Here is a 23,575-nt window from a genome sequence, read left to right on the forward strand (position 1 = left end):
ATGCCTGTGTACCACGTATGTGCATATATGCCTGTGTACCATGTATGTGCACATATGCCTGTGTACCACGTATGTGCATATATGCCTGTGTACCACGTGCGTGCCTGATGCTGGTGGAAACCAGAAGAGGGTGCCAGTTCTTATGGAGCTGGAGTTACAGATGGTTATGAGCTGCCATGTGGATGCTGGGAACTGAACCCCAGTTCTGGAAGAGTAGGAAATGCTCCCATCTCTTTAGCCTCTCTCCTTTTTCTTTTGGAGACATGATCTCTCACTGGCTTTGAACTTACAAGTAGGCGAGGCCGGCTGACCACGGAGCATCAGAGAGCCTCCAGTCTGCCACCCAGAACTGATATTTAATGCCATCCTGCTTGACTTTTATTTATTTTTTTTTTAACATGTGGGGATTGAACTCAGCTTCTCATGTTTCCAATGCAAACATTTTACCAACTGATTTATCTCCCTGCCTTGAGCTCATCTATCACCCAGGCAGGTCCTCCTCCTGCAATCCTCCTGCCTCAGGCCTGTGCTGTCAGCCCTAGCCCTTTTTAATCTTGACCACATGAAGCTGGCTTACAGATGAATCTTATTTTATAGTACAGAAATTCAGAAATCATAATTACTTCACTGAGGGTGGCTCCTAGCCCTCTCTATTAGTCATCCCCTTCACGCAGAAATGGGATTCTATTTTAGTCTCCTACAGATAAATTAGTATATAGTGGAAAGGGAATTCGACTTCTGCGAGGAATTAATTGCTGTGATGGAATTAACACAAACAGTCACCGTGATGTGTCTGTGCCTCGTATAGCGGAGACGTCAATGCAGATGCATGTGTGTCTCACTTCAGCGACTGGAAGGTCTGCCATAAACGCGCACTGTACACCAGCAGTAACAGTAGTGACCACAGGTCACTTTCATGCTTATTTACTGTATGTAAAGAGCCATAATAAGCACCTTATATAGATTAATAAACAAACAAACAGAAGGAAGCCATTCAACAGATGGGGTGGGGATGCCCCTGTCATCCAAATGCATCCCAATGCCCAGCGAGCAGAGACAAGAGGGTCACAACTTCTTTTTTTTTTTTTTAATTTATTTATTATGTATACAATATTCTGTCTGTGTGTATGTCTACAGGCCAGAAGAGGGCACCAGATGGTTGTGAGCCACCATGTGGTTGCTGGGAATTGAACTCAGGACCTTTGGAAGAGCAGGCAATGCTCTTAACTTCTGAGCCATCTCTCCAGCCCGGGTCACAACTTCTTAGGGAGACTCTTTCAAAACCGGAAATAACCTCGTCGTAACCTGTGATGCCTAGAGAGGTCGAGTGACTTTGCCTGGGTCACACGACTTCCGAGTGGGTAAAACTGGGACTTGGTTCGGATTGCAAGCCGTGAGCCATTAGCCCACCACACGTGTGTGTTGGTACCACCTACGTGTCTCCGTCAGTATGTTTTCAGTCTTTATCTGGGTTTCCTTATTTTGGGATGGAAACCATTTCTTTTTGATCCTTACACATCATAATTTCTGTTATTTTAATTTTATTTTATTTTACTTCTAAGGAAGTCACTGGGTGGCTGCAATCTTGTTGGGTTTGCTCCGGGGCTGTTGGACGTGCGAAGGGGATGTGAGCTGATGCTGTCAATCTCAGTTTTCTTCCCGTAAGCTAACGTTTATAGCGTTAGAGCTTGTAGCTCCTGACTCCGGCAGGGAAGATGCTCCCGAGAGCCTGGAGGTGTTAAACCATTTTCTGCTGGTGCACATGTTTGATCGTCTCTTTTCCACCTCACCTCGGTGCACCTGAAGCTCTGGGAATGTTCTTTTGCATTTCCCAGAAGCAGCCAGCCCTCTGTGTTCATCGCTCTCTCCTCCGCACCCTTCCGTCATTCCCGTCACTTCTCTGTGCTGCTTTGGCCATTGTCCTTGGGGAAGCCTCAGAAACAACCGGATCCTTAGGAGTCTGTAGGCTGAAGACATGCTTGCTGCTCATTTTCCCAGCACAGAGCTTGGTCCGGAAAGTAAGAGGTTAAAAAAGAAGTCTGGACCGTGAAGGGCTGTGACAGCTGTCCTAGGGGGAGCTCTAGCGAGCCCTGGTGGGCAGTGACTCATGCTGCTCTGTCACTCAGATCAGCTTTGGCCCCTGCCACGCAGGCGGCCAGGTGGGGTTACCGCCAGAGCAGGCACTAAGGAGTGGGGAGCATGCAGCCTGCACTGCAGGGGATGTGATGCCGGCTTGCCAACTTCCCCCTGCCTGGTCCACTGCGGACGCTCTAGCCTGCAACCATGGTAACACTTCTGGCTGGAAATGCCCCCGGGAGCCCCCTACGTTGGGCAGCTGCTCACATCCCTGAGTGAGAGAGCCTAGTAGGTCGGCAGGCAGCAGCGAGGCTGTGATGCCCCCCCTAGCTGGAGTCATGCCGTAAGGAGGTAGGAGCCTTGCTGCAGATGTGCATCTGTGGGTCTCTGTGTGCCCCCATTGGCTCTGGCTGCTGCAAATCACTGCAACTTTATTTGGCTGTTTTTGATTATATGGATTGAACTGCGTTGGATTCAGTGGGCAGGATTGTGCTGGGGAGGAGAGATAATGAACTAAAAAAAAAAGTGGTTAATAAGATCTCCAAGTAGATTCATCTGGCTATGAATGAAGCCGACTGCAGTGGTAACCCAGTGGCAGTTCACAGCCTCCCAAGCCCCCGGCCTCTTCTCGCCTCTCATTCTGGCTCGGTCATGAGACATACATACATACCTTCTTTCTGACAGCGACGGATGTCGCTAACTAGTGCTCATTTAGACCTGTCTGGAAGAGGGGCTCAATGGGTTTAGGTCATCAGGAACCCTGGCATTAGCCAACTGGCATGGAGTGGAAGCCTTCTGGAAATATCAGGCAGGAGCCGTCTGCTCAGGTGAGTTGCCCAAGTGCTTCTGTAGGAACCCAGTGGCCTGTTTGACTTCTATCTTTCACTTTATCCCCTGCCCTGAAAGGCAAGCTGTCTGCGGGTTGGTGGCCATGTTGGCAGCGAAGGGGTTAATCTCTTGTTGCTGTAGGAGCCGAGGCTGGGTCTGCCTGCGCTAGGAGCTGGGTTGAAAGCAGGCGCTGCAGTGCTGCCTCCAATGCTGAAGGAGTAAGGCGCTTTTTTTCCCTTCTCCGCAACAGTGTGGAATTCATCTGAATTTTTCTCCCCCCCCCCCCCCGCCTTCTTGTTTTTCTTTTAACCAGCTCCTCCCCCCTTCGTTCCCACCCTCAAGTCTGATGATGACACCTCCAATTTCGATGAACCAGAGAAGAATTCGTGGGTTTCATCCTCTCCGTGCCAGCTGAGCCCCTCGGGTTTCTCGGGCGAAGAACTGCCGTTTGTGGGCTTTTCATACAGCAAGGCACTAGGACTTCTTGGTAGATCTGAGTAAGTGCCCGTGTGACTTTCTGGGGGACTTGCATGGATGCCTGGCACACAGAGCCAAAGGTGGTGGTGCTGGTGGCCATGGGAGGAGGGGGAGTGCTGCGGAGGGAAGTCTCTGAGCTGCCTGCGTTTGGAAAGCGGTCTACCTGTTTGGGGCTTGTGGGGTCAGACTGTTGATGCTCAGTTCCGCACGGTGTGTTCGGTGCCTGTTCCTGCCTGTGGCGTTCTCATGGTCAAGTGGGTACTTTAGGTTAGTTCTTTCCGTCTTTGGTCTTCCTTTGAGGGAGGAGAGAGTGGAGGTTTCCAGGCGTGCAGCTCCTTGGTCAGAGGGGAACCGTGCCTGAGTTAAACTGAGCCCGTCCATCCATCTGTGCATCCGTCTCAAGAGGGAGGCTGGCTGGTATCTTGGCTGTACTGAAAGGATCCTAAACACCGAATCTCACAAGCTAAAGGTTTCCCGATGGGTTTAACTGAGCTGCAAGTGGCTGAACCAGAGCTCTAGCTGAGAGATGATGCTCGGCTCCTGTCCAAGTATGCTGCAAGATCAGAGATCTGGCAGCTGAGCCATTCTGAGCAGGGAGAGCACCCGTGGCCAGAGGAAGCCCCATTCCTGGGAGCCCCCAGGAGGGAGTGTGATGCAGCCGCCACTGATTCACAGAAATTGGGCTTCACAAGGGGGGGGGGGGAGAAAACCCTAAGCAAATGAAGCAACTAGAATTAGAGATAGCCAGGAACCCTCTTGACCTGGGAGTCGTTCTCTGTCTTTACAGGAAGCGTTTAAAGATGAGGCAGCCCAGGGCTGGTTTGGAGGGTCTTGTTTCCAGACTTAGAATTTAAATGCACTTGCCTGGGATGTGGGAGCTTGATGAAATTCTGTTTTTAGGGGAGCGAGTTCCCATAGGAAGGTGTCAGGCCAGCTGCGCTGTTCCCCCAGCGTCCCACCCTCATGCTGAGGTTCTTAGGGCTATGTCGGGTTACTAGTTGCTGCCCACTTAGGAGAAGAACACATTTTTATTTTTTTAAAAAAGTCTCTCCTTGGTAGATTCATTCATACCTGTTTGTTGTATTTGTAGCTCAGATATTGATTTGAGGTATGGATATAGTCTTGGTTCCTGGATGGTATCACCCCACAGGTGCAATTTTGAGGTTCTTAAAAAGCTGTCAGATTTTTTTAAACAGGAAATTGAACATTTGATATAAGCTAGGAGAGTGTGGGCTGTTCTTGATTTTTGACAGGGGCTTTTACAACGAAAGATGCCAAGTTGGGCTTCCTTTATTACCTTGCCTGAGGTCTGGGTTTAGAATCCAGGCGATGTCAGTATTATTAAATGTGGCTTTCCTGCTGATGTGTTCCACCACCCAAAGCATCCCAGAGGATGAAGGAGAGGCAAAAATCTCACTAGCTGTTGAATGTGGCAGAAGACAGATTTGAAATGGCCCAAGCAGGGCTGGGAGGTTTGGCATTGGTATCAAGGATCCAGGAAGGAGTGGAGGCCCAGTGGTGAAGGATGTATAGTTAGTGGGCAGAGTAACCTTGACACAATCAGCACACTGAAGGTCACAGATCCGAACTGGGAGATGTGCGGGGAGTTTCTGGTCTGGTTAGTAATGGGCTGGATGTGTCGAGAGAAAGCTGTCTGAAGGTGCAGATCAGTGATCTGAAAAAACGTGGGAGGCCTTGGGGGAGTCAGGTTTTGGGGTCAAAAAGGGGGGGATGATGGGAGGGAGCCCGGGCATCACGGTTAACCTGAAGCAGAGTGAGATTAATTGCTTGTTGTTCAGGAAGACTCTAATTGCTTCTTTCTGCTTCTCAGAGTGCCGAGTAAAGGGGAATCTTACATCTTAGCATTAGGGCACAGGCACCGGATAAACGTTGACTGAATTTACTCATGAGCCTTACCCCCGGAATGTGTTTGTGTTGCTTTCTGAATTTGAAGGTTTGCGATTTCACTTTTGGCTGTCCAAAAATCTCTCTCTAATGCATCAACTGAACTTCCATTTATACCCCAAAAGAACGTTTAATAAGATTCTCATAAAAATAAAATTCTTTTTGACAAAGTCGTGCATTTGTTATCCGGAAGATGTAACTGGAGGCGTCTTATCTTTGGGGGAACTTGATGCTTTTTCCATGGCAATTTGGGGCTGGAATTAGCAGCTTTTCTTCTGTCTCGAGTCTCACTCTGTGGTACCGTTGTTGGACCTGGCTACTTTGCCAGATGAGACTCAGTGGGTGAAACCCATAGCCTCATCTTCAAACTCCTATCCACCTGTTGGTTGTAGGTGACCCCGGGCATGTTTCTTGTAGGTGACCCTGGGCATGTTATTTGTAGGTGACCCCGGGCATGTTGGGTCAGAGTTAATTGGGAAGCCAATCAAAGAGCCTCGGAGATGAAGCTGCTCAGCAGCTCTCCTGCAGCTTCATAGACATGCAGTCGCAGGACTCATTGCAGGCGGTGGCATTGTCTCCGGGTACCATCATTGCCCTGCAGTGACCTCAACTTCCTCCCTGTGTTTCTCTCCTCCCGCTTGTCGTTTTCAGCATCACAGGTTTGTGTTTACACCGCGGTTACTCGGTCCTTACACCATTGAGGGAACCGCAGAGGCTAGCTCGCGCTGCACTGGGGAAACTGACCCCAGATTTGTCACCAGTGAACTGAATGGAACGTTTAGAGGTGGGGCTGAATGAGCGAGGACTTTTCACAGGGACTGTGGCTGCGGGAGCGACTCATATTGTCGTGTTGTGGTCTCTCCTCACATTTTAGGATCTTTCTCTTTTTGCAGGGGACCCCAGGCTATTTTTAAGCCAGTCATTGCGCGCATCGTTAATTTTAGGTTTAGCGAGAAGCTCGGTCTCAGCGTGTTGATGAATGAGGTGTAGGGGAAGTTCCTTGCTGCCCAAGTTGAGAGCTAGGGGAGCTTGGTGAGAGCCAGATTTATTTGGTTAGGTGTATTTGGTGAAGTTAGCTTTGAAGAGCATCTGCACCAGTGCCTCTCTTCATGTCCCCCCACCCCACCCCAGTCCCCTTGTGGTGCTGGGCATTGAACCAGGGACCTTGTCTGTGTTAAGCACGCACTCTACCGCAGTGACCACTGAGCTACATGGCCGACCCAACTCTTTTCTTTTTTCTCAACAAGAACCCAGGCCCAATTCCCATGCCTTGAATGCCTTGAGCCCCCGTTTGCTTGAGCTTTACAGTAGTGAGGTGGAAATAAAAATCAGTTAAGTGGAAGGTTTAAAAACACCATGGCTCCCAGCATCCTTGCTCTGTTGTCAGTGTGGGGCGAGTTTCTTCACGTCCTTCTTCCTGGACTGAAGTGCTCCCTCGTTATTTCTGGCTGAGTCGACATTTCTTTAAGGTGATATGATCTTGATGAGGCTAGATTTGTGCATTTGTGGGTTCTGGGTGAGCTGTCTTAGGAAGGGTGCTCTTTCTTCCTTTTGTCCTGGGCACTTCTTCTTTCCTTCCTGTGGATCTGGCAATGCAAGGGTCGAACCATCCCTTCAGACACGATGGAGGAGTGGAGCTGTCTGACACTATTTGTCCTCCTGGATTTCAGATGGCCGGTTTTCAGTGCCTCCTCCTTTTGTGGTCGGGAGTTCTTTGCACAGTATTTTCCTCAGTGGTGACAGGGTAACCAGGATATCTTCCCAAAGGGCTTCTGGGAGAACCAAAAAAACAAAAAAAAAAACATATAAAGCATTTACTCTAATACCCAGCACATGAAAAGACCTCAGTCAATAGCTGCTGCTGTCCTGTTTCTTGCTCTTTCTAACACACCAGTCTATATCGATGTAGAACTTTCCGTATGTGCCAAGAGGCCATGGAACTAGGACTAGGGCGTTCCAAGTCTGGCCAGACTCTCCAACCCCCGGGAGTTTTTCTCTGGGGGTGCTTAGATGTTCAAGCCAACTCCAAGAGTAACAGCTAGTTAACAAGAGGTGCTCCTTGTGGAGGAGTAGGCCGGAGGACAGAAGGACAGGATGAAGTCCAGACAGGTGCTTTCCCATCAGGTTCACCAATCAATGCAGATTTGCAGGAACGGATCATAGAACTGAGCAGGTACCCTAGCCGAGGAACCGTGGGTGAAGGAGCAAGAGTCTCGAGAGCAAGTGAAGCCGACTCGTGCTGTCCTGCTGAGCCAGCGGTGACGATCCTTGCAATGCCTGTCCATTTCCCTGCGCAGCTTGGGGTCTGCAGGGCAGGATGGGTCTCATTGATCCTCATTGTCCCAGACACAGGAAGACATGGCAGGCCCTCAGTGAATATGTGTGCTTAAATGAGCTCACCCATATGCTGTGCTGATGGAGGATGAGGGTTAAAGGTCAGCTGTGTAAAAGATCGTGTATTTGGGTCAGTGGAGAGGAAGGTGGAGAGAGCTTCCTGGGCAGAGGGCTAACCGGCGCCTATTCTCACAGGGTGACCAGTGCTCAGGCTCAGTCCTAAGCCCCTCATACAGACCAAATCACTCCAGCAGCACAGCAGCCCAGGAGGAAGGACTGGTCACTGTTCTCCCACTCTGCATGTAAGGAAGATAAGGCATGGAGAGTGTGAACTTGTCCACTGGGCTATGGTGCTGCACCATATAAATGCCCTGGGCGGGAGAAGTCAGGAAATGCTCGTGGGGTGCCCAAGAAGTAGATGCCTTTCTGGAGAACGAAGAGCCATGAGGTTGGGGCAGGTGTGGAGAGAGTCGACAAGCTGGTCATAACACTGCTTTTGTATTTGGCCTTTATGCGTTTATTGAGTATGTGGGTTAGTATATAGGTCTCAGGTATCTTCTCATTGAGAGACACTGACCTGGGGTGTATGTGCGCGCACATGTGTATGTGTGCATGCATGCAAGCATGTGTGTGTGTAAATGCGTGCAAGCATACACATCTGTGTATATATGTGTATGTATGCCTTGTATATGTGTGCGTGTATTTATGTGTGTGTCCGTGTATGTGTGTGCACATGTGCGTGTATGTGTATTGTGCATGTGTGTCTCTGTGTGCATGTATGTATCTCTGTGTATGTGTGTGTGCACATGTGCGTGTATGTGCATTGTGCATGTATGTCTCTCTGTGTGTGCATGTATGTAACTCTGTATGTATGTGTGTGTGCATGCACATAGGCACTTGTAACCACTCACATTCTGACTTGCTAGAGAGAACTTCATTGAGGACAGTGAATGGCACTGACCCTGGCCTTCAGGCTGATCATTCATAAGCTGCACAATAAACATCCCAGAGGGTGATCCCAGTCACCCCCTTCTGTAATTGTGTCTTCTGTGTAGCCCAGGCTCAGCTTCCTGTAGGTGGGCACCACTGTGCCCAGTCAGTCACCTTTATGGCTGCCAGTGAAGATGCTGTGTTTCTTCAAATTGGTTTTGGTATTCCAGGTGTCTCCAATCTCACCTCCCTACTCCAGAGAAGGAATGGGAGGGAGGATTTACCCATCAGTCTTACTTTGCTTTGAGCTACTTAGGAGTGAGGGGAATCTTCTTTTAAAAACTGTTTTCCCCAGAATGCATGTACAGGTAGGCCTGGAAGCATCGTCTGTCATCCGGTGCTGCTGTGGTCACAGTGCTGCTGAGACGGGAGGGAGGCCGAGATGGAAAGTCTCTGTAGGCTCTGAGTCTCGGTGACAGGTGTCATCTGACCTCCACATACATGCTGTGACATGTGTTCACAAACCAACACACACACACACACACACACACACACACACACACACACACACACACAGGCAGGGAGAGACAGAGACAATCAGAAGGAGAAAGAGAGACACAGAGACAGGGAGAGAGAGACAGAAACAGAGACAGAGAGACATACAGAAAGGCAGGGGGAAACAAAAACAGAGAGACACACACAGGGATAAGGGGGGGTGGGAGGAAATAGTTTTCCTTCTGTATCCAGCCAGAAACTCCTTGGTATTGTGCTTCCTACCCATATCCCTCTTGGAAGGAGTCTCATCTGTGACTTGGACTTTTAAATAGTCAACAGCAACAGCAGCTTCTCCTACCGTCCCACCCTAACCTTAAGGTCAGGCTCTAGAAGATCTGTCGAGTGTGCTCTGGAGCCCCCACAGGCTAGTCCTGTGGTGGTCTTGGGCCCCTAAGAAGGTGATCATTGACTCAGCGTGCTTCATGGTCCCAAGCGTGGCCTTAGGTTGGCAACTCTGACTTGGTTCCTCTGCCTTTTGTCTCCTGGCCTCTCTCCAATGACCTCCTGAAGGAATTGTTTGTGCTCAGCACCTCTTTTTCTCCACTCCCACAGTTTGAGGGCCATCTCAGAAGCTATTGACTACCCTCAACCAACAAAGCGAGACACCGGACAGTGTTAGCCATCCTGTCTCTGCACAGCTTTCTGCTTTGTCCGCTGGGTCCTGGACACTCGGTTACCCCCACCTCTGACTACTCCTTCGCCATTGTGTAACTTTCTGTGTCTGGGCCCTTGGAACACGGGTACCACCCACTGCCCCGTGATCCATCCATTCAGTTCTCGACTTTACCTCCTATTTCCGCTGCCCCTGCTCTTCCTCAGTCTAGAAGCTACCACTCCCCCACCCTAGACAAGACAACGGTGTCACCCTAAGCACTCTTCTGCCTCTTGCCCCTCCCCTCACTGGCAAGGCCTCTAAGCTTTTCCTCTGGTGGCACTCACATCTGTGCCCATTGTCCTGTCCTCGCCGTCACCCCAGTGGACATTTGCTTGGGCTGGTGCAGTCGCATCCCAAACGAGCCCTCTGCCTCTGGTGTTCTGGCTGCAGGCCATTCTCCACAGAGAGTGGAATTCCTCCAAAGCCTAGGAATGATGTCATTCTCTTGTGGGCACCTTCAGCAGCAGCTTGGTGTGACATTCAAGCTCACTGTGCCAAGACCCTAGCGTGTGCTCCCAGTCCTACCTTCTATTGTCCCTATGTCTGGCCAAATTGCCCAGGGCTCACTGAGGACAGACAGGGCCTTGTCTCCCTTTTGCCCCAAACAGGGCTTCGCCTCGGCAGGTCGGACTTTAAATTGAGTTAGACTAAAGTGGTCAGGGTTGTACTAATTCCTCCTGCTCAGAGTACACAGCGTCTGCTGAGTACTTTTGGTAGGCCTAGAACTTTTTATCCTGAGGACTTTCCATGCATCGTCTCACAGCTTCACCATAGTACATGTGATAGACACCCAGACTCAAGGAAGTTGCTTTGAAGTCTGACACAGATCTAAGACCTGTCCCATGTCTGGGGACCTGAGGACCTCCGTACTTGAACCTCTAATGGTCATGGCTGCTAGTTCATGTAAGAATGACGCATTTGTCTAAACAGTTAGGGTTAAGGAACAACTTTCTGGAGGGGTAACCCACACAGCCTCAAGGGTCACGTAGCTCAGTACTCTCCGTCCTGTTTAGATAGTAAAGCTGGGGATTATGGAGCCGACGTTCCCCTCCGAGGCTTACACAGCTCACCCTTAGCTTTAGAGCTCATGAGAACATTCTTTATTGGGGAGACTAGCTATAGCACCCCTGTGAAAAGTCCAGACTTGAGAACCAGACAGGCAGGGGTTTGTATCCAGGATCCACCCCTTGGCAGTTTTATAAACGGGGCATTTAACTTCTTTCAAATTCCGCTTGCTTGTCCCTCTCATGGGTTGTAGCAGTGTCTGCTAGGTTTCCTGCAGAGACGGGCGAGTCTCACCGTTCCTGCCTGCAGCAGAGCAGGTGTTCTTGCCTGTTGTTAGTGAGGTGTGCAGATGGAGCCGGCTGCTCTTGCTTCTCCCCCCCTCCCCAGTTTCCTCCTCATAAACACTTCTCACTGGTTTCTGTCCATTGAGAGAATCCAGTCGCATGTGGGGTACCTCCTGGGTGTTCTAATAGCTGCATCCAGTTTTTTACCCTTAACAGTCTGTGGCACATCAGTTAAGCCTGAATTTCCCATAAAGCACTCTTGCCAAGATCCAGTTATGGTGAGCCTGGGCCTCGTGCTCTGTCCCCAGCAAAGGTGTCATCTGTATCCTCCTCCTCTTGGGCACTTGAGTGTCCCCAGATGGGTGTGTGTTATGGTAGATGCTGCCGCCCCAGGACCAAGCATGTCATCTCTGATGTGGGGGCTGGAAAGCTTTCTGTACAACCCTGACCCTGCACGGAAGTTCTCATTTCGGATTCTTTTCTCCATGATGATCTGTATATTATTGTACCTGCCTGATGCCCACACACCATTCGCTCATTCACTAACCTAACAGAGCCACAGTTCTAGGCTTACAGGCATAAATGTGAATAGAACAGATAGCATGCCTGTCCCCAGGAAGTCACCATACACAAGAGACAGATTCAGATGGTGGCAAAGGCTCTCTAGAAATCAGACCAAAATGGGGGCCAAAGTGGCATGGCCAATTTAGACACCCTAGGAGGGTTCTCCCTGACATGAGCACTAGGAGTCTGCTGGAGAAGGTTGAGTCACCTGAGGTGACACTTCTGACCTCCCGTGAGCTGGTCTGGGAGTCTACTCTGAGGTCCTGTGAGGCACTGAGCTCCGCTCTAGGCTGGCATGGCAGTGGAGCTCTCTTCACTAGAGTCATGTCCTGGCGGTACAGGTGGACACGCCGTCATTCCGTCATCCACTCAGCAAAGTCTTGCTAGCCTACTGTGTGTTGCGTACATTCCAGACAGCGAGGCTTCAACAGTGAGAACGAGGAGGCACAAATCCCTGACTACAGGAGTAGGATCTGTCAGAGAGTTAGTTCTCAGTGGCACGTGGAAGGTTATTCCTGGTAGAGAGGAAGGAGAAGACTTTGAAGCCAGGACCACACTCCTGAGGGCCCAGCCAACAGCAAACCTATCAGAGCCTTGGAGAGCTGGAGCTCCTTGGGTGGTGTGGTCTTGGTTGAGGTCAAGAGCCTGGACTTAAAGCATGGGATTACATTGAGTAGGAAGGTTTGGTAGGATTTTGAGTAGGAGCGTGGTAAATCTCTGCCCCTTGTTGGAGGGTAGATGGTAGAGGGATGAGAGTTAGATTCAGGAGGGATTAATCAGGCGGTTGTAGTCACTCAGAGAAGTGGTGGGGGATATGTCAACAAAGTTCTCAAAACGAGGCACTCACATAGCGCCGGGAATGGTCTTAAAGAAATCACGTGCCTGGCTATGTTTTTATGACTAGTGAGAGTTTTGATAAATGATTTTTGAACTACCTATTAATCATTCTAGAGCAATAGTTTCCCACTCATCTGGAACCCATTGGCGATGGTAGTGGTGGTGGCATGTGTGTGGTTGCTTATCTGGGTGTGTGTGTGCGTGTGTGTGTGTCACTCCAAAGCCAGGCAAGAGTCCACAGCTCTCCAGGACAGTGGCATTTTTCACATTTCCAAGGGCTTGCTACGGACACCACTGTCTATCTTAAAATGGGCTTATAAAGTTAGTTCATAAATTTCAGAATGTACAATCTTAAAAGCCAGCGTATTTTTGGAAGCAGAAGGCTGCTGGGTTTTAAATTCTCTTGCACCACGCTGCAGCTTGTGGTTACATGTATTTCTAGTGCTGTTGGCCACGATTAAGGTGAGGCCCTCTGCTGAACTAATTTCCATGAATCCGGCTTCAACACTGAGTCTCCACACTTGCCTGTCCCTGAAGCACATGCGACCTGGTCAGTGATGGGGTGATGGGTTCTTCAGGCAGGGGACGGCTTCCTAGTGAAGCAGGCGGATGGCTTGATTCTCACTCAAGATTCTAGGCCTGGAGGTTAGCGTTGACCTAGTCCACGTTCTGCTTTGTGGGGTAGAAGTACTGTATTCTCATTAGATATGGAATATTCTGTTAATAGCTCTACTGGATTTTTCTAAGTTATATGGGTTATTTATAGGCATGTCATTGGTAAAACTGAATTTTATAATTTTTCTTAAATGTAGAGGTTCCATGTAAAACAGTTTTTGGGTCAAATGTAATATGTTAAGCAAACGTTCTCTCGACTGTAGAGGTGCTGGCAGTTCCCACTTTCTCTGTCTTGTGCCATCCTCTCTCTCGATACTCCTTGGGCCTCTGTAATTATAAAGCAGATGTATATATCAGGAAGAGATGTTGATTTCAGAGTAAAATTTTCTAGAAAAATAGAAGCTGGGGGAAAAAAAGGAAAACCCAAACTTGGCTCTGCGCTGGAAGAGACAGCAGTGCTGTGTGTGGGCGGGCGACTGCATGCACCCGCTGCTCAGAGGAGCCGCTCCTCTCCATGGGGGCAACTGGCTGTGCATCCAAGACATGGCCAGGAGAGCAGGCAAGAGCTGTGTGGGCAGGCTGCGCGTCCTTTTATTAGTGTCTTCATTGTACTGCGTCCCAGCTAATCCAGAGCACCAACTGCCTGGACTTCCGACATCGTTCCTGTTTCTCGTTTAACAGTCCCCTGCCCCCCAGCCATCGAGCACTGGAAGGAGAGTTGCTTTTGTGTGTGTGGGCTGAACTGTGTCTGGGGGTGGCTGTGGACCAACATGGCTCGTGGACGCTTTTGGGTTCCTAGACTGTTTTGAGCTCACGCTTAGCATCACATGGATAGATAGAGGTCACCTTATTCTGTACGGCCCACCCCTCTCTTTCCTCTATGGCTTTGCCCCTCCGAACATCCTCAGTCCTGTCTGGGTTCATCTATTGCTGTCCAGCCCTGAAGAAGTTGAGTTGATATTTTTGAACTCACAACCATCGATTGTAGACCCCTCTACTTTTAACTGGCTGACCCTCTCACGTATAGGATAAGTATGTGTAGGAACTGTAAGATCAATTCTTGATGACTCCAGTGCCGTGAGGATAGAATGCCCATCTCACAGGTCTGTGGGGGGTCAGGTCTGCGAGGGGCCTGCACCAAGAACACGCTACTCAGGATGTTTCCTCCTGGATGGTTCCTGAGGTGTGGAATGGAGACTTTCCTTCCCTTACAGCCTCCACAGGAGGGTTTCTCAGCTCGGTGCTGCGCTGTTGGCTGAGTAACTCCTCCATGTCCCTCCTGTGTGGTATAGATTGTTGAGCGGTGTCTCTAGCTTCCTCCTGCCGAATGTTAATAAGGCACGCGTGTGTGAGTGCGCTCACACACATACACACACTTCCTCTCCTGTCCCCCCCCAGCCCTCCATGACCCCCACCCTGTCCCTAACACACCCCCACCTTCAACATGCCCCCCCATTCCAACTTCTCCTTCAATGCACCCTCTACCCCTACCCCACCCCTGCCATTAAGATGAAAGAACATTCTAAATATCACCAAATGTATCCTGGAATATACATGGGAAAGCCGTTGGGCTTGAGAGGATTAACTTTCTTTAAAAATAAAATTTACTTTATGTTGAGTGTTTTATTGCATATGTGTCTGATTTCCTCCCTTCTTCCTGCAGTTCTGGGCCACAGGCATATACTATGGCCTCAGATTTTTGATAAAGAACTTTGTAGAGGAGTTTTCGTTTTTAACTTTCCTTCAACAATATAACCTTTAGATATTGCCACGCTTGAATTTTGGGAAGACCTTAGACCCATGACCTGTTTGAACAACAGAGCTGTGTGAATGGTTTGATTGCTTTCGGGCGAGCTTGGATGAGGCCTCTCGAGCTAAGGTTCGTTCACATTACGGTCAGTTTCAGGAAACAGCATTTGCTGCAAATCCAAAAGGTGGCTAGTGGCTTCTTAGAGACAACGATTGTGCTGATGTTTCGGAATGGCTGCTGGGGCATGTGTATCTGCTGCATTGAGAAATGCATACTTGGGGGCTGGGGAGTGGGCTCCATGATTAAGAACACTTGCCGCTTTTGCAGAAGACCCAGGTTTGGTCCCCAGCACCCACATGGTGTTTACAACCTGTTACGGCTTAAATGAACGGCAGACAGAAATTATAATAAAATATTCAGCTTTAATAAGGAAAAGACTTACAGAACCGAGGTTCCCGCAGAGAACAGGAAAGCAGAAGAAGGGAAGGCGGGGAGCACACCCGCAATATTTATAAGTAAAAAATATCCTCAGGGGACCCTGCCCTACAAACAAGGTGATTGGTTGGGACTTCCCCTACAACAACCGCTTTTCACCCCAGCTCCATGAGACCTGATGCTCGCTCTCTCCTGGCCTCTTTCTGCTTCTGCGAGTTCTTGGTACACATAGACTCTCTCAGGCAAAACACTCACACACACAAATTTAAAAAACTCTTTAAACAGTTTCTGTTGGAGCTTGTCACAGGGACTGTGAGCTGAATTACCTTAGTTGCATGAAAGGTAAATGGCATGTAAGGGTTTTGAGCTATACCTGGCTCTACTTTTTTCCCCTTAGAAACCCATGGAGATGCTGTAATTAAATTAATGTACAAAGTTGGGCATCTTAAAATCCTGCCCTTTGCGGGCTGAAATAGAAGGATCGTGAGTTCGAGGCCAGCCTAGGCTACACAGGGAGACCCTGTCTTAAAGAAGCAAACTCAGCCGGTAGATAAGCATGACTTCAGTTGTGGGAACCCCCGTGGTGGAAGGAAAACGCCAGTTCCCTCAAGTTGTCCCTGCTCTACACATGTGCATCATGGTACACACATTACACAGTGCCACATACCTAAAGCAATGGGCACATTAAATGATATGGAATGCTGGTTTTTGGTTGTTGCTTTTTGTTTTTTTAATTTTCAGAGACTGGGTTTCTCTGTAGCCTTGGAACCTGTCCTGGAACCCTCTCTGTAGACCAGGCTGGCCTCGAACTCACAGAGATCTGCCTGCCTCTGACTCCCGAGTGCTGGGATTAAAGGCTGCGCCACCACCGCCCAGCTGCTCTTAATCATTGTCTAACGCTTGTACTTGTCCTGAATTGAGAGCTGAGTTCCCACTCAGGGAGGAACACAAAGTACTATCCTCACATAACCAAGGTGCCACAGGGGAGCAGACACCCAGGCTGGCCGTACTGGAAAGCCTCGACTTGAAGCCACACATGCTCTTCTCCTTAGTACCCCCGCTTCCAATCCTGACTATCCTTCCAGGTCATCATGGAATTTAACGAAGATGACACTGCCAGGCCGAGCCCTTAGTTCCTGCCCAGATTGAACTGGCCTTACCCCCAACCTTGGCTACAAGCATGCCACCTCCTGGTGATGGGGTCAGGGTACAGGAAGCTGCCCAAAGCTTCCATGACCCTTGCCCTCCATCCGCAGCTGTTGCCATGGGCTGAGTTTAGTTGCAGCATTCCTACAGGAGTTTTTTTTTTAATATGTGATTTTTATTTATTCTTTAAAAAAGAGGCTTCTTTAGCATATTTATTCTGAAGAGCTCTTAATTGCCGTACTTAGAACTCTTAAATGTGAGCGTTTGTCAGGCATCAAAATAGCAGAGTGAGCAAGTGGACCTGGGGTGACGGCTGCATTGTCTCCCGTGAGTGCTCCTCTTCTCATCCCGGGCCCATTAACCAGCGGCCTAGAACTGCCTTTTCTTTCTTTCTTTTGGTGAATAAGCAATCTATTCTGTACCCACAGCAGTGAATGTTCTACATCAAGCTCCACTGGAGCCCGCCCTCCTTGTGTCGTTGGGTTTTGTGAGCCACATCCCACTCCGTATCAGAAAACCCATGCAGTAGTTTGTGCCAGTAAGAACTGTGGCCTGTGTGTCGTCCCTGATATACATCCTGTGTGTCCCTTTGTGACATGTGGGTGACTCTCGATTACTACAGGACCAGGGGCCATCTCCGCCTGCTCAGGTGGCCTGGGACTTGTCTCTAACGTGCTCACCAAAGTACAGTCAGGGATGAGGGAAACTCAAGGCCATCCCAAACAATCCCTGTGAAAGCAGGAAAAGGGTGCGTGCGTGCGTGTGTGTGTGTGTGTGTGTGTGTATGCACGCGCGCGTGTGTACATGTGTGTGTCTGTGTGTGTATTTTCGCTAGTATATAGGCTTGTGAGAAGTGTTAAAATTTCTAGCTCAATGTGAGAGTTTTAAAAAAGATTTATTTCTGGGTTTTAATCCTTGTTGCCCATTTCTATGAATAATCCTTGTTTGTCTTGATGTGAACAATAGCGCACAGCACGCTCAGCCCCCTGAGTGTTACCATTTCAAGCAACTGTTTTAGGCCTGTGAGGCACGAGCTATTTCCAGAGTTGTAGGGATCGTAATAAAAATGGCACCAGTCATAGTAATGGTTGGCATTTGTGTGTGCCAGGGCTATGCTTGGGGCTCAACGTGCACTATAATTACCCATTTTACAGGTGCGGCAGCTGAGGTTAGGGAGGCCACACAGCTTGGAAGTGATGGGTCAGATTGTACCCAGTGCAGCCTGACTCCTGTTGTTGCATACAGAGAGCTGTCTCACCACCCTGTCACTGGGTTGGCAGCTGTAGCAGAGAGGTGTTCCACATTGCTGCAGAGGGCCGATCTCTTTTAGGCCGAGAAGTAGTCTGGGGCACCAGAAAACAGAACTTGCGCCTGCTGACAAGACCCCGAGTGCTCATCAGTAAGCAGCTCCTGCAGTCCTGTTACCAAGGCAACAAAGATGGGACTGTGGGCAGCAGTGGGCACCACCATGTCCCTCCATGCATAAGAACGGTTGCTTGCTATGGCCTTGACTTTTTTTCTTCACCCAGTGTTTAAACCCCCACCAAGGTACTCATTCTCATGCCCATCCCTAGTTAGCCCCAGGACACCCGCACATGTGTGAGGGAGCCCTTCTAGTCCACTCCCTACATAGCTTGTCATGCAATTTTTATAATGTTTCCTAAGCGCGACATCAGGGGCACCTAGCCTTTCAGTCTCTCGCTTCCTGTAGACTAACAGAAACCATTTATCAACCAGCAGGTTCTTTAATCTCTGTGAGCTTCACTTTCTTCATGTGTAACATGAGGATAATAGGTTGTATCTTCTTCAGTGAGTTGTGGGGAATAAAGAATTAAAACATGTCAAGCATTCAGAGAGCACCAGGTACGTCCCAACTGGGTGAGTGTATGAGTTTCACACTGGTGCTGTAACAAGTGAGCACAGGCCCAGAGGCGTGGAAGAACACACACTCACTATCTCACAGTTCTGGGAATTCGAAGTTGCATGTGAGTTTCTTTTGGCTCAAGACAGCCTAAATGAGGTTGTACTCTGCCTGTGGGCTTTGAGGAGAATTAGCCTCCTTATCTTATCCAGCTCCTAGGGTCCGCCCATTTGTGATTTGGTGGCTCCCTATCTTTATGTTTGTGTATGGTGTGTATGCGTGTCATGACACCTGTGTGGAGGACAGGGTACAACTTTGGTTGTTGGTCCTTGCTTTCCACCTAGTTTGAGATAGGCCGCTTTCTTTGCTCTCCATAGACCTGGGAACTTCCAGGGAGTTTCTTGGCTCTGTCCCCTACCTTGCTGTAGAACACTGAGTTACCTATACACACTTCTGTGCTGCGCTTTATGTGGGCCCTGGGGATTCTAAGTCCTAGCCTGCCTCTGCATTTTGTAAGCCAGTTGTGAAGCACATTCAGATCTCTGGCCCTGCGCCCTGCCTCTGTGCTTGGCTTTCTGTCCCCCACACCTCTGTTTCTATCTTATGAGGACTCTGTGGGGAGGATATTGGACTTTTCGGGTAATCCAGGATAATCTCTGCATTTCAAGATCATTAACTTAATCGCAGCTACTTAGTGTTCATGTGTGGTCTTTGTAGCTTCTGGATTGGACATCAACATTTGGGGGAAGGGAGCGAGCACGCCATTTGGTTCATCACCGTAAGCATGGGCTGTTTACAGCAAACAGAATGGAACTGGCTAGCTTGGGGGAGGAACAGACACTTCATAGTGTGTTGTTTACAACACACTGCTCGGTCATGTCTGTCCTGCCTCAGGGCCAGCATGGCTGCCGTCCCTTGTCCCTGCTGCTTCCTTCCTGTTAGATCCTTTTGTATCTAGAACCTTCTCATCCTTCAGGTCTCAAATGCCACCTTCTCTAAGAAGCCCTCCTGGATCACACTTCCTCTCGTCCCCAGCCTCTTTCATTCCACTGTATCATCAGACCACGTCCTTGTTCCTCCTCTCAAGTCTCTCTCAGCAGTAAGCCTTTTGTTTCTGAACCTTCCTGGTACATTGTCTGCTCTCCCTGGAACATCAGCTTTGGGAGGAGCGGGGACTCCGTGTGTTATGTGCCCCGCCGGTGGTACAGTGAGTGTTGAAGCCGTACCTGTCGAGTGTGTCAGTGAAAGGAGTAACACAGGCCAAAGGCTGTGCACTGAATGCTCACACTTTCTCGTGTGACAAGTTCTGTTCTCATCATTCCGCTGGACAGCTGTGCAAACCAGGGCTCCCAGAAGCCAGTTTTGGCTCCAGGTTCCCTTGACCCTGCTCCAAGTCTACCTGCCACAGTCCATGCTTCCTGCTACTTCCTTGCTCCCTGGTTTTAATGCTGCTAGAAAATGCTTGAGCCAGCTCCGCTGCAGAATGCAGGCAGGACTGCCATTTCTGCTGCAATGTCTGAACACAGCTCCCGGGCTGACGGGCATACCATTTGACTTTTTTTTTTAATTATTATGTTTCTATTTAGGTCTGTTGTGTCTGGTCTGGACTCCCCTGCCAAGACTAGCTCCATGGAAAAGAAACTTCTCATCAAAAGCAAAGAGCTGCAAGACTCGCAGGACAAGTGTCACAAGGTATTTATCTCCGCAGCTGGCCTCCATCCTTGCTCCAGGATCCTCCCGCCAATATATGCCAAGGGACCCGCCGGGGGCCACGGCTGGCTCTGAGCCTCCTGATCCCTCGCTGAAGCCACACCTCCAGCAGCTCAGAGGGAGATGAATTCGGGCCTAGACTTTGCCATAAATCCTTTAAATCTTAACCAGAGGAGACCCTGGATTTAAAACAGCCTGTGTCTCAACATGACCCAGCCCGATGTCTGCTTCTTCCAGCAGGTGGCCTGGGTCCTCACCTGTGGCTGAGATGCTTCCCATCTGCTCGGATTGAGGCGAAGTCTCTCTTCCTAGTCTTTTAAACTCCTGCCTGTGTCACGGCGGCCACTGTGTTGATTATGCTCAACGTCTCTTAATACTCACTGTTCCTGCCCAGAGGCAACTCTCTGAAAACTTAATAAAAACCACTGCTTGTGTGGGACTCCTAAGAGTGCAGACGAATAATTATCCCTCAGCCTTGTTCTGGATCTTTCCTCTAGATCTTTGCAAGGAGATGGGGGGGATCAAGATGGATTTAGGATAAAATATAAAATTAAAGTGACATCTGTGTAAGCCAAACCAATACCAAAAAAAAAAAAAAAAAGGTGAAAATGATGGTGGCTCTTTTGCTAAGTGGGTTAGAGAAGTGATCGTGCGAAGCGGGACTTGGATGACAGGAGTGACCTAGCGTTTGGTGACTGTCTTTTTGAAGAACTGTGTGCTCCTGGGCGAAGAAGCAATGGTATTTCCATCCCAGCTCTTGGCGAATTAGCGGTAACCCCTCCCCCCCGACCCCAGACCACCAGGTGGCCTAGGGGCCTGCTTGAGATGTGCTTGCTCCCACGAAACCTCCTTGGGCCCTTTTAACCCATCCGTGTGTTTATTTCAGATGGAGCAGGAAATGACCCGGTTACATCGGAGAGTGTCAGAGGTGGAGGCTGTGCTTAGTCAGAAGGAGGTGGAACTGAAGGCCTCTGAGACTCAGAGATCCCTCCTGGAGCAGGACCTTGCCACCTACATCACAGAATGCAGTGTGAGCCTTCCCCAAAGCCCCCCTTCCCTCGGAGGCGGCACTTCCTGTTGTGTGTGTCTCATCCTGTTTCATGACAGCTCCATGAGGCACATCACAGCCAATGGCAGAGCGTAGAGTCAGACAGGGTAGCAAAGATTGCAGGAGTGAGGTGCGAGGTCCCTAGGAAGGAACCAGTTTTCAACAAAAAGCCCATGCTGGCTGCTGGGCACCACAGGTCCTGGAGATGGGAGTCAGCTGTCACTAAAGCCTTCTGCAGAGACTTCTGACATCTCCTGCCCCAACCTCTCTGGTCTACGCTGTGTCAACGTGATCAGCTCTGAGGACTAAACTCCCAAATCTGTACCAGAAAACATAATTTGAATCTGTTGGAAATCAATTTTTTATTCAATTTAGAAGCACCGTAGTGCCGAGGAAATTCAGCCCTTGAGATCCAGATCCTCTGTCATTACTTCTCATACAGCTCCATTTTTTTTTCCTTTCCTTCACAAGCGTAGACTGTCTTTCTCCATTGTCTTGTGGAATTTTTCATTCAGGTGTTTCTCTGATGTGCCCTGTTAAACAGTCTTAAGAGGTTGAATCACACATTTATAAAGTCTTTGATTTTTTACACATGGGAGAGGAAATCTATGGCATGTGGCTGATTACGAATAACTGCAATGTTTGTGTTCCAGACTTGGCCACCTTTCAGTGGTGGGTGAAGTTCTCCATCTGTCTCTCAGATGTCTCTGTCAGTGCCATTGGAGCACAGAGGGGAGCGGATGGGTGATAGGCATCTCGGAGGCTAGTCAGGAGGGAGACAGTCTACTGGACTCTGAAATGGCAGCCACATAGGCGATGAATGGTTGCTTCTTTGAAACAGACGTAGGCCCTTGAGAGTCTGGAAGAGCTTTTCCTAGTCTGGAATACACTAGATAGTCATGGAGGTGGTGGTTGTAAGAGACACAGGATCTTACTGGTTTTCAGTCCTGACCATACACGTAAGTATCTGCCAGGATAGGTAGATGACGCCAGGCTACTATCTGGTAGAGTTTCAGGCTCGGCCCGTAAGGTTGTGAGCTTTCAATGACGTTTCTTCCACCAAGTGGCTTTTACAGGGCGAAAAATGGAATCAGCAACCACTTGGAGGTGTCCGCTCTGGTCTGTCGATTGAAACCATGCCGGTGTCTTCGGAGCAGCTTGCAGCTGTCCTGATGAAGCTCTTCAGCCAGAGCACGACCCATGGGCATCCCTATTAAAACCTTTGCTTTCTGCAGAGCTTAAAGCGAAGTCTGGAGCAAGCACGGATGGAGGTGTCCCAGGAGGATGACAAAGCCCTGCAGCTTCTCCATGACATCAGAGAGCAGAGCCGGAAGCTCCAAGAGATCAAGGAGCAGGTATGACCGCTCCCTCAGAGCCCAGTGGCCCTGCAGTTGACGGCAGCATGTCTGAGAGGCAGAGGTTGCGGAATAAAGGGTGGAATTATAGAGAAAGGCAGGCAACCACGTGGAGTCTTTAGCTTCTCCGTTATCGTATAGATCACACCAGCTTGTTGGTTCTGCCCTTTTTGAAGGCCTCAACCCATAATAGCTACCACGAATACAGTGAGCAGACAGGTCTGGCCTCCTACATACTTTCTGTGGCTTTTGTATCCTTAAATGATCAGGCAAAAGAGAAAAAGAATATTTTGTGGCATGTAATTTTGAAACATTCATCAAATTTCAGTTTGCCTAAAGATTTACTGGGACACAACCGTGCTCATCTTATTTATCGTGACTTTGATACCACAGTGGCAAAGTGAGGGGTTTTCAGAGTGTGTTTCTATAAAGCCAAAACTTCTTACTCTGACTTTTTACCAAAAGTTTACCAACCTCTTCTTTGGATGGTCCCAGAGGAATTCGGTATTTTTATAGCTTTTCAGATGTACTTTCCATTGTCAGGAGACCATGAACATTCAGTTACACTTGCACACGCTCGTGGACACACCCCAGTCAGGATTAACATAACAAATCTGGGTACACAATCCCACTCCCCAGAGTTTCCAGAAGAGAACAGAACAGAGACCTTTAAACAGCCCCCCGCCTTACTAACAGGGCTTTCTCTTGAGAGGCTCATTTTTGTATCGCCTCATTGTTTTCTTTTTAGCTTGGATTTTTTTCTGTCTTCTGAAGACACTGTAAATAGAAACTTTAATGAAGAGATAGAAATGAGTAATTGGAGAGCTGAATTATCAGCTGCCAGGCAACTCTCATTCACTCCAGGAAACCTAGTGGGAACACTAATAGAAGTGAACATTCTCATCTCTGGGTGGCGCAGACTTGGCCGTCTGGATGGCTCCAATGAAAGAGATTCCTGCAGATAGCTCAACTTGTTAGCTATTCTTTAAATCAGTGGATTATCTCATATTCTCCTAGTCACCTCAAGTTGGTTTTTTTTTTTTTGTTGTTGTTGTTTTTGAAAGGGTCTCTGTGTAGCTGTCCTGGAACTCTCTCTGTAGACCAGGCTGTCCTCGAACTCACAGAGATCCGTGCCTGCCTTTGCCTGCTGAGTGCTGGGATAAAAGGTGTGCACTACCACAGCCCGGCTTCAATATTTCTTTTTT

At 49.1% G+C, this 23,575-nt stretch overlaps 1 protein-coding gene across 5 annotated transcripts in view; it reads left to right on the forward strand.

The window, feature by feature from the left end:
- Cit (citron rho-interacting serine/threonine kinase) overlaps positions 1 to 23,575 on the forward strand; it is a 167,977-nt gene that overhangs the window by 60,724 nt on the left and 83,678 nt on the right. For 2 of the 5 annotated variants that reach the window (XM_026784008.1, XM_026784014.1), the window contains exons 8-11: positions 3,218 to 3,401; positions 19,844 to 19,949; positions 20,854 to 20,997; positions 22,251 to 22,370. In XM_026784008.1, the coding sequence (XP_026639809.1) occupies positions 3,218 to 3,401; positions 19,844 to 19,949; positions 20,854 to 20,997; positions 22,251 to 22,370 (554 nt within the window). The other 3 variants (XM_026784016.1, XM_026784019.1, XM_026784021.1) reach the window with 3 other exon arrangements.

The sequence above is a fragment of the Microtus ochrogaster genome, chromosome 2 (genome assembly GCF_000317375.1).
Source record: "Microtus ochrogaster isolate Prairie Vole_2 chromosome 2, MicOch1.0, whole genome shotgun sequence".
Classification (NCBI taxonomy): domain Eukaryota; kingdom Metazoa; phylum Chordata; class Mammalia; order Rodentia; family Cricetidae; genus Microtus; species Microtus ochrogaster.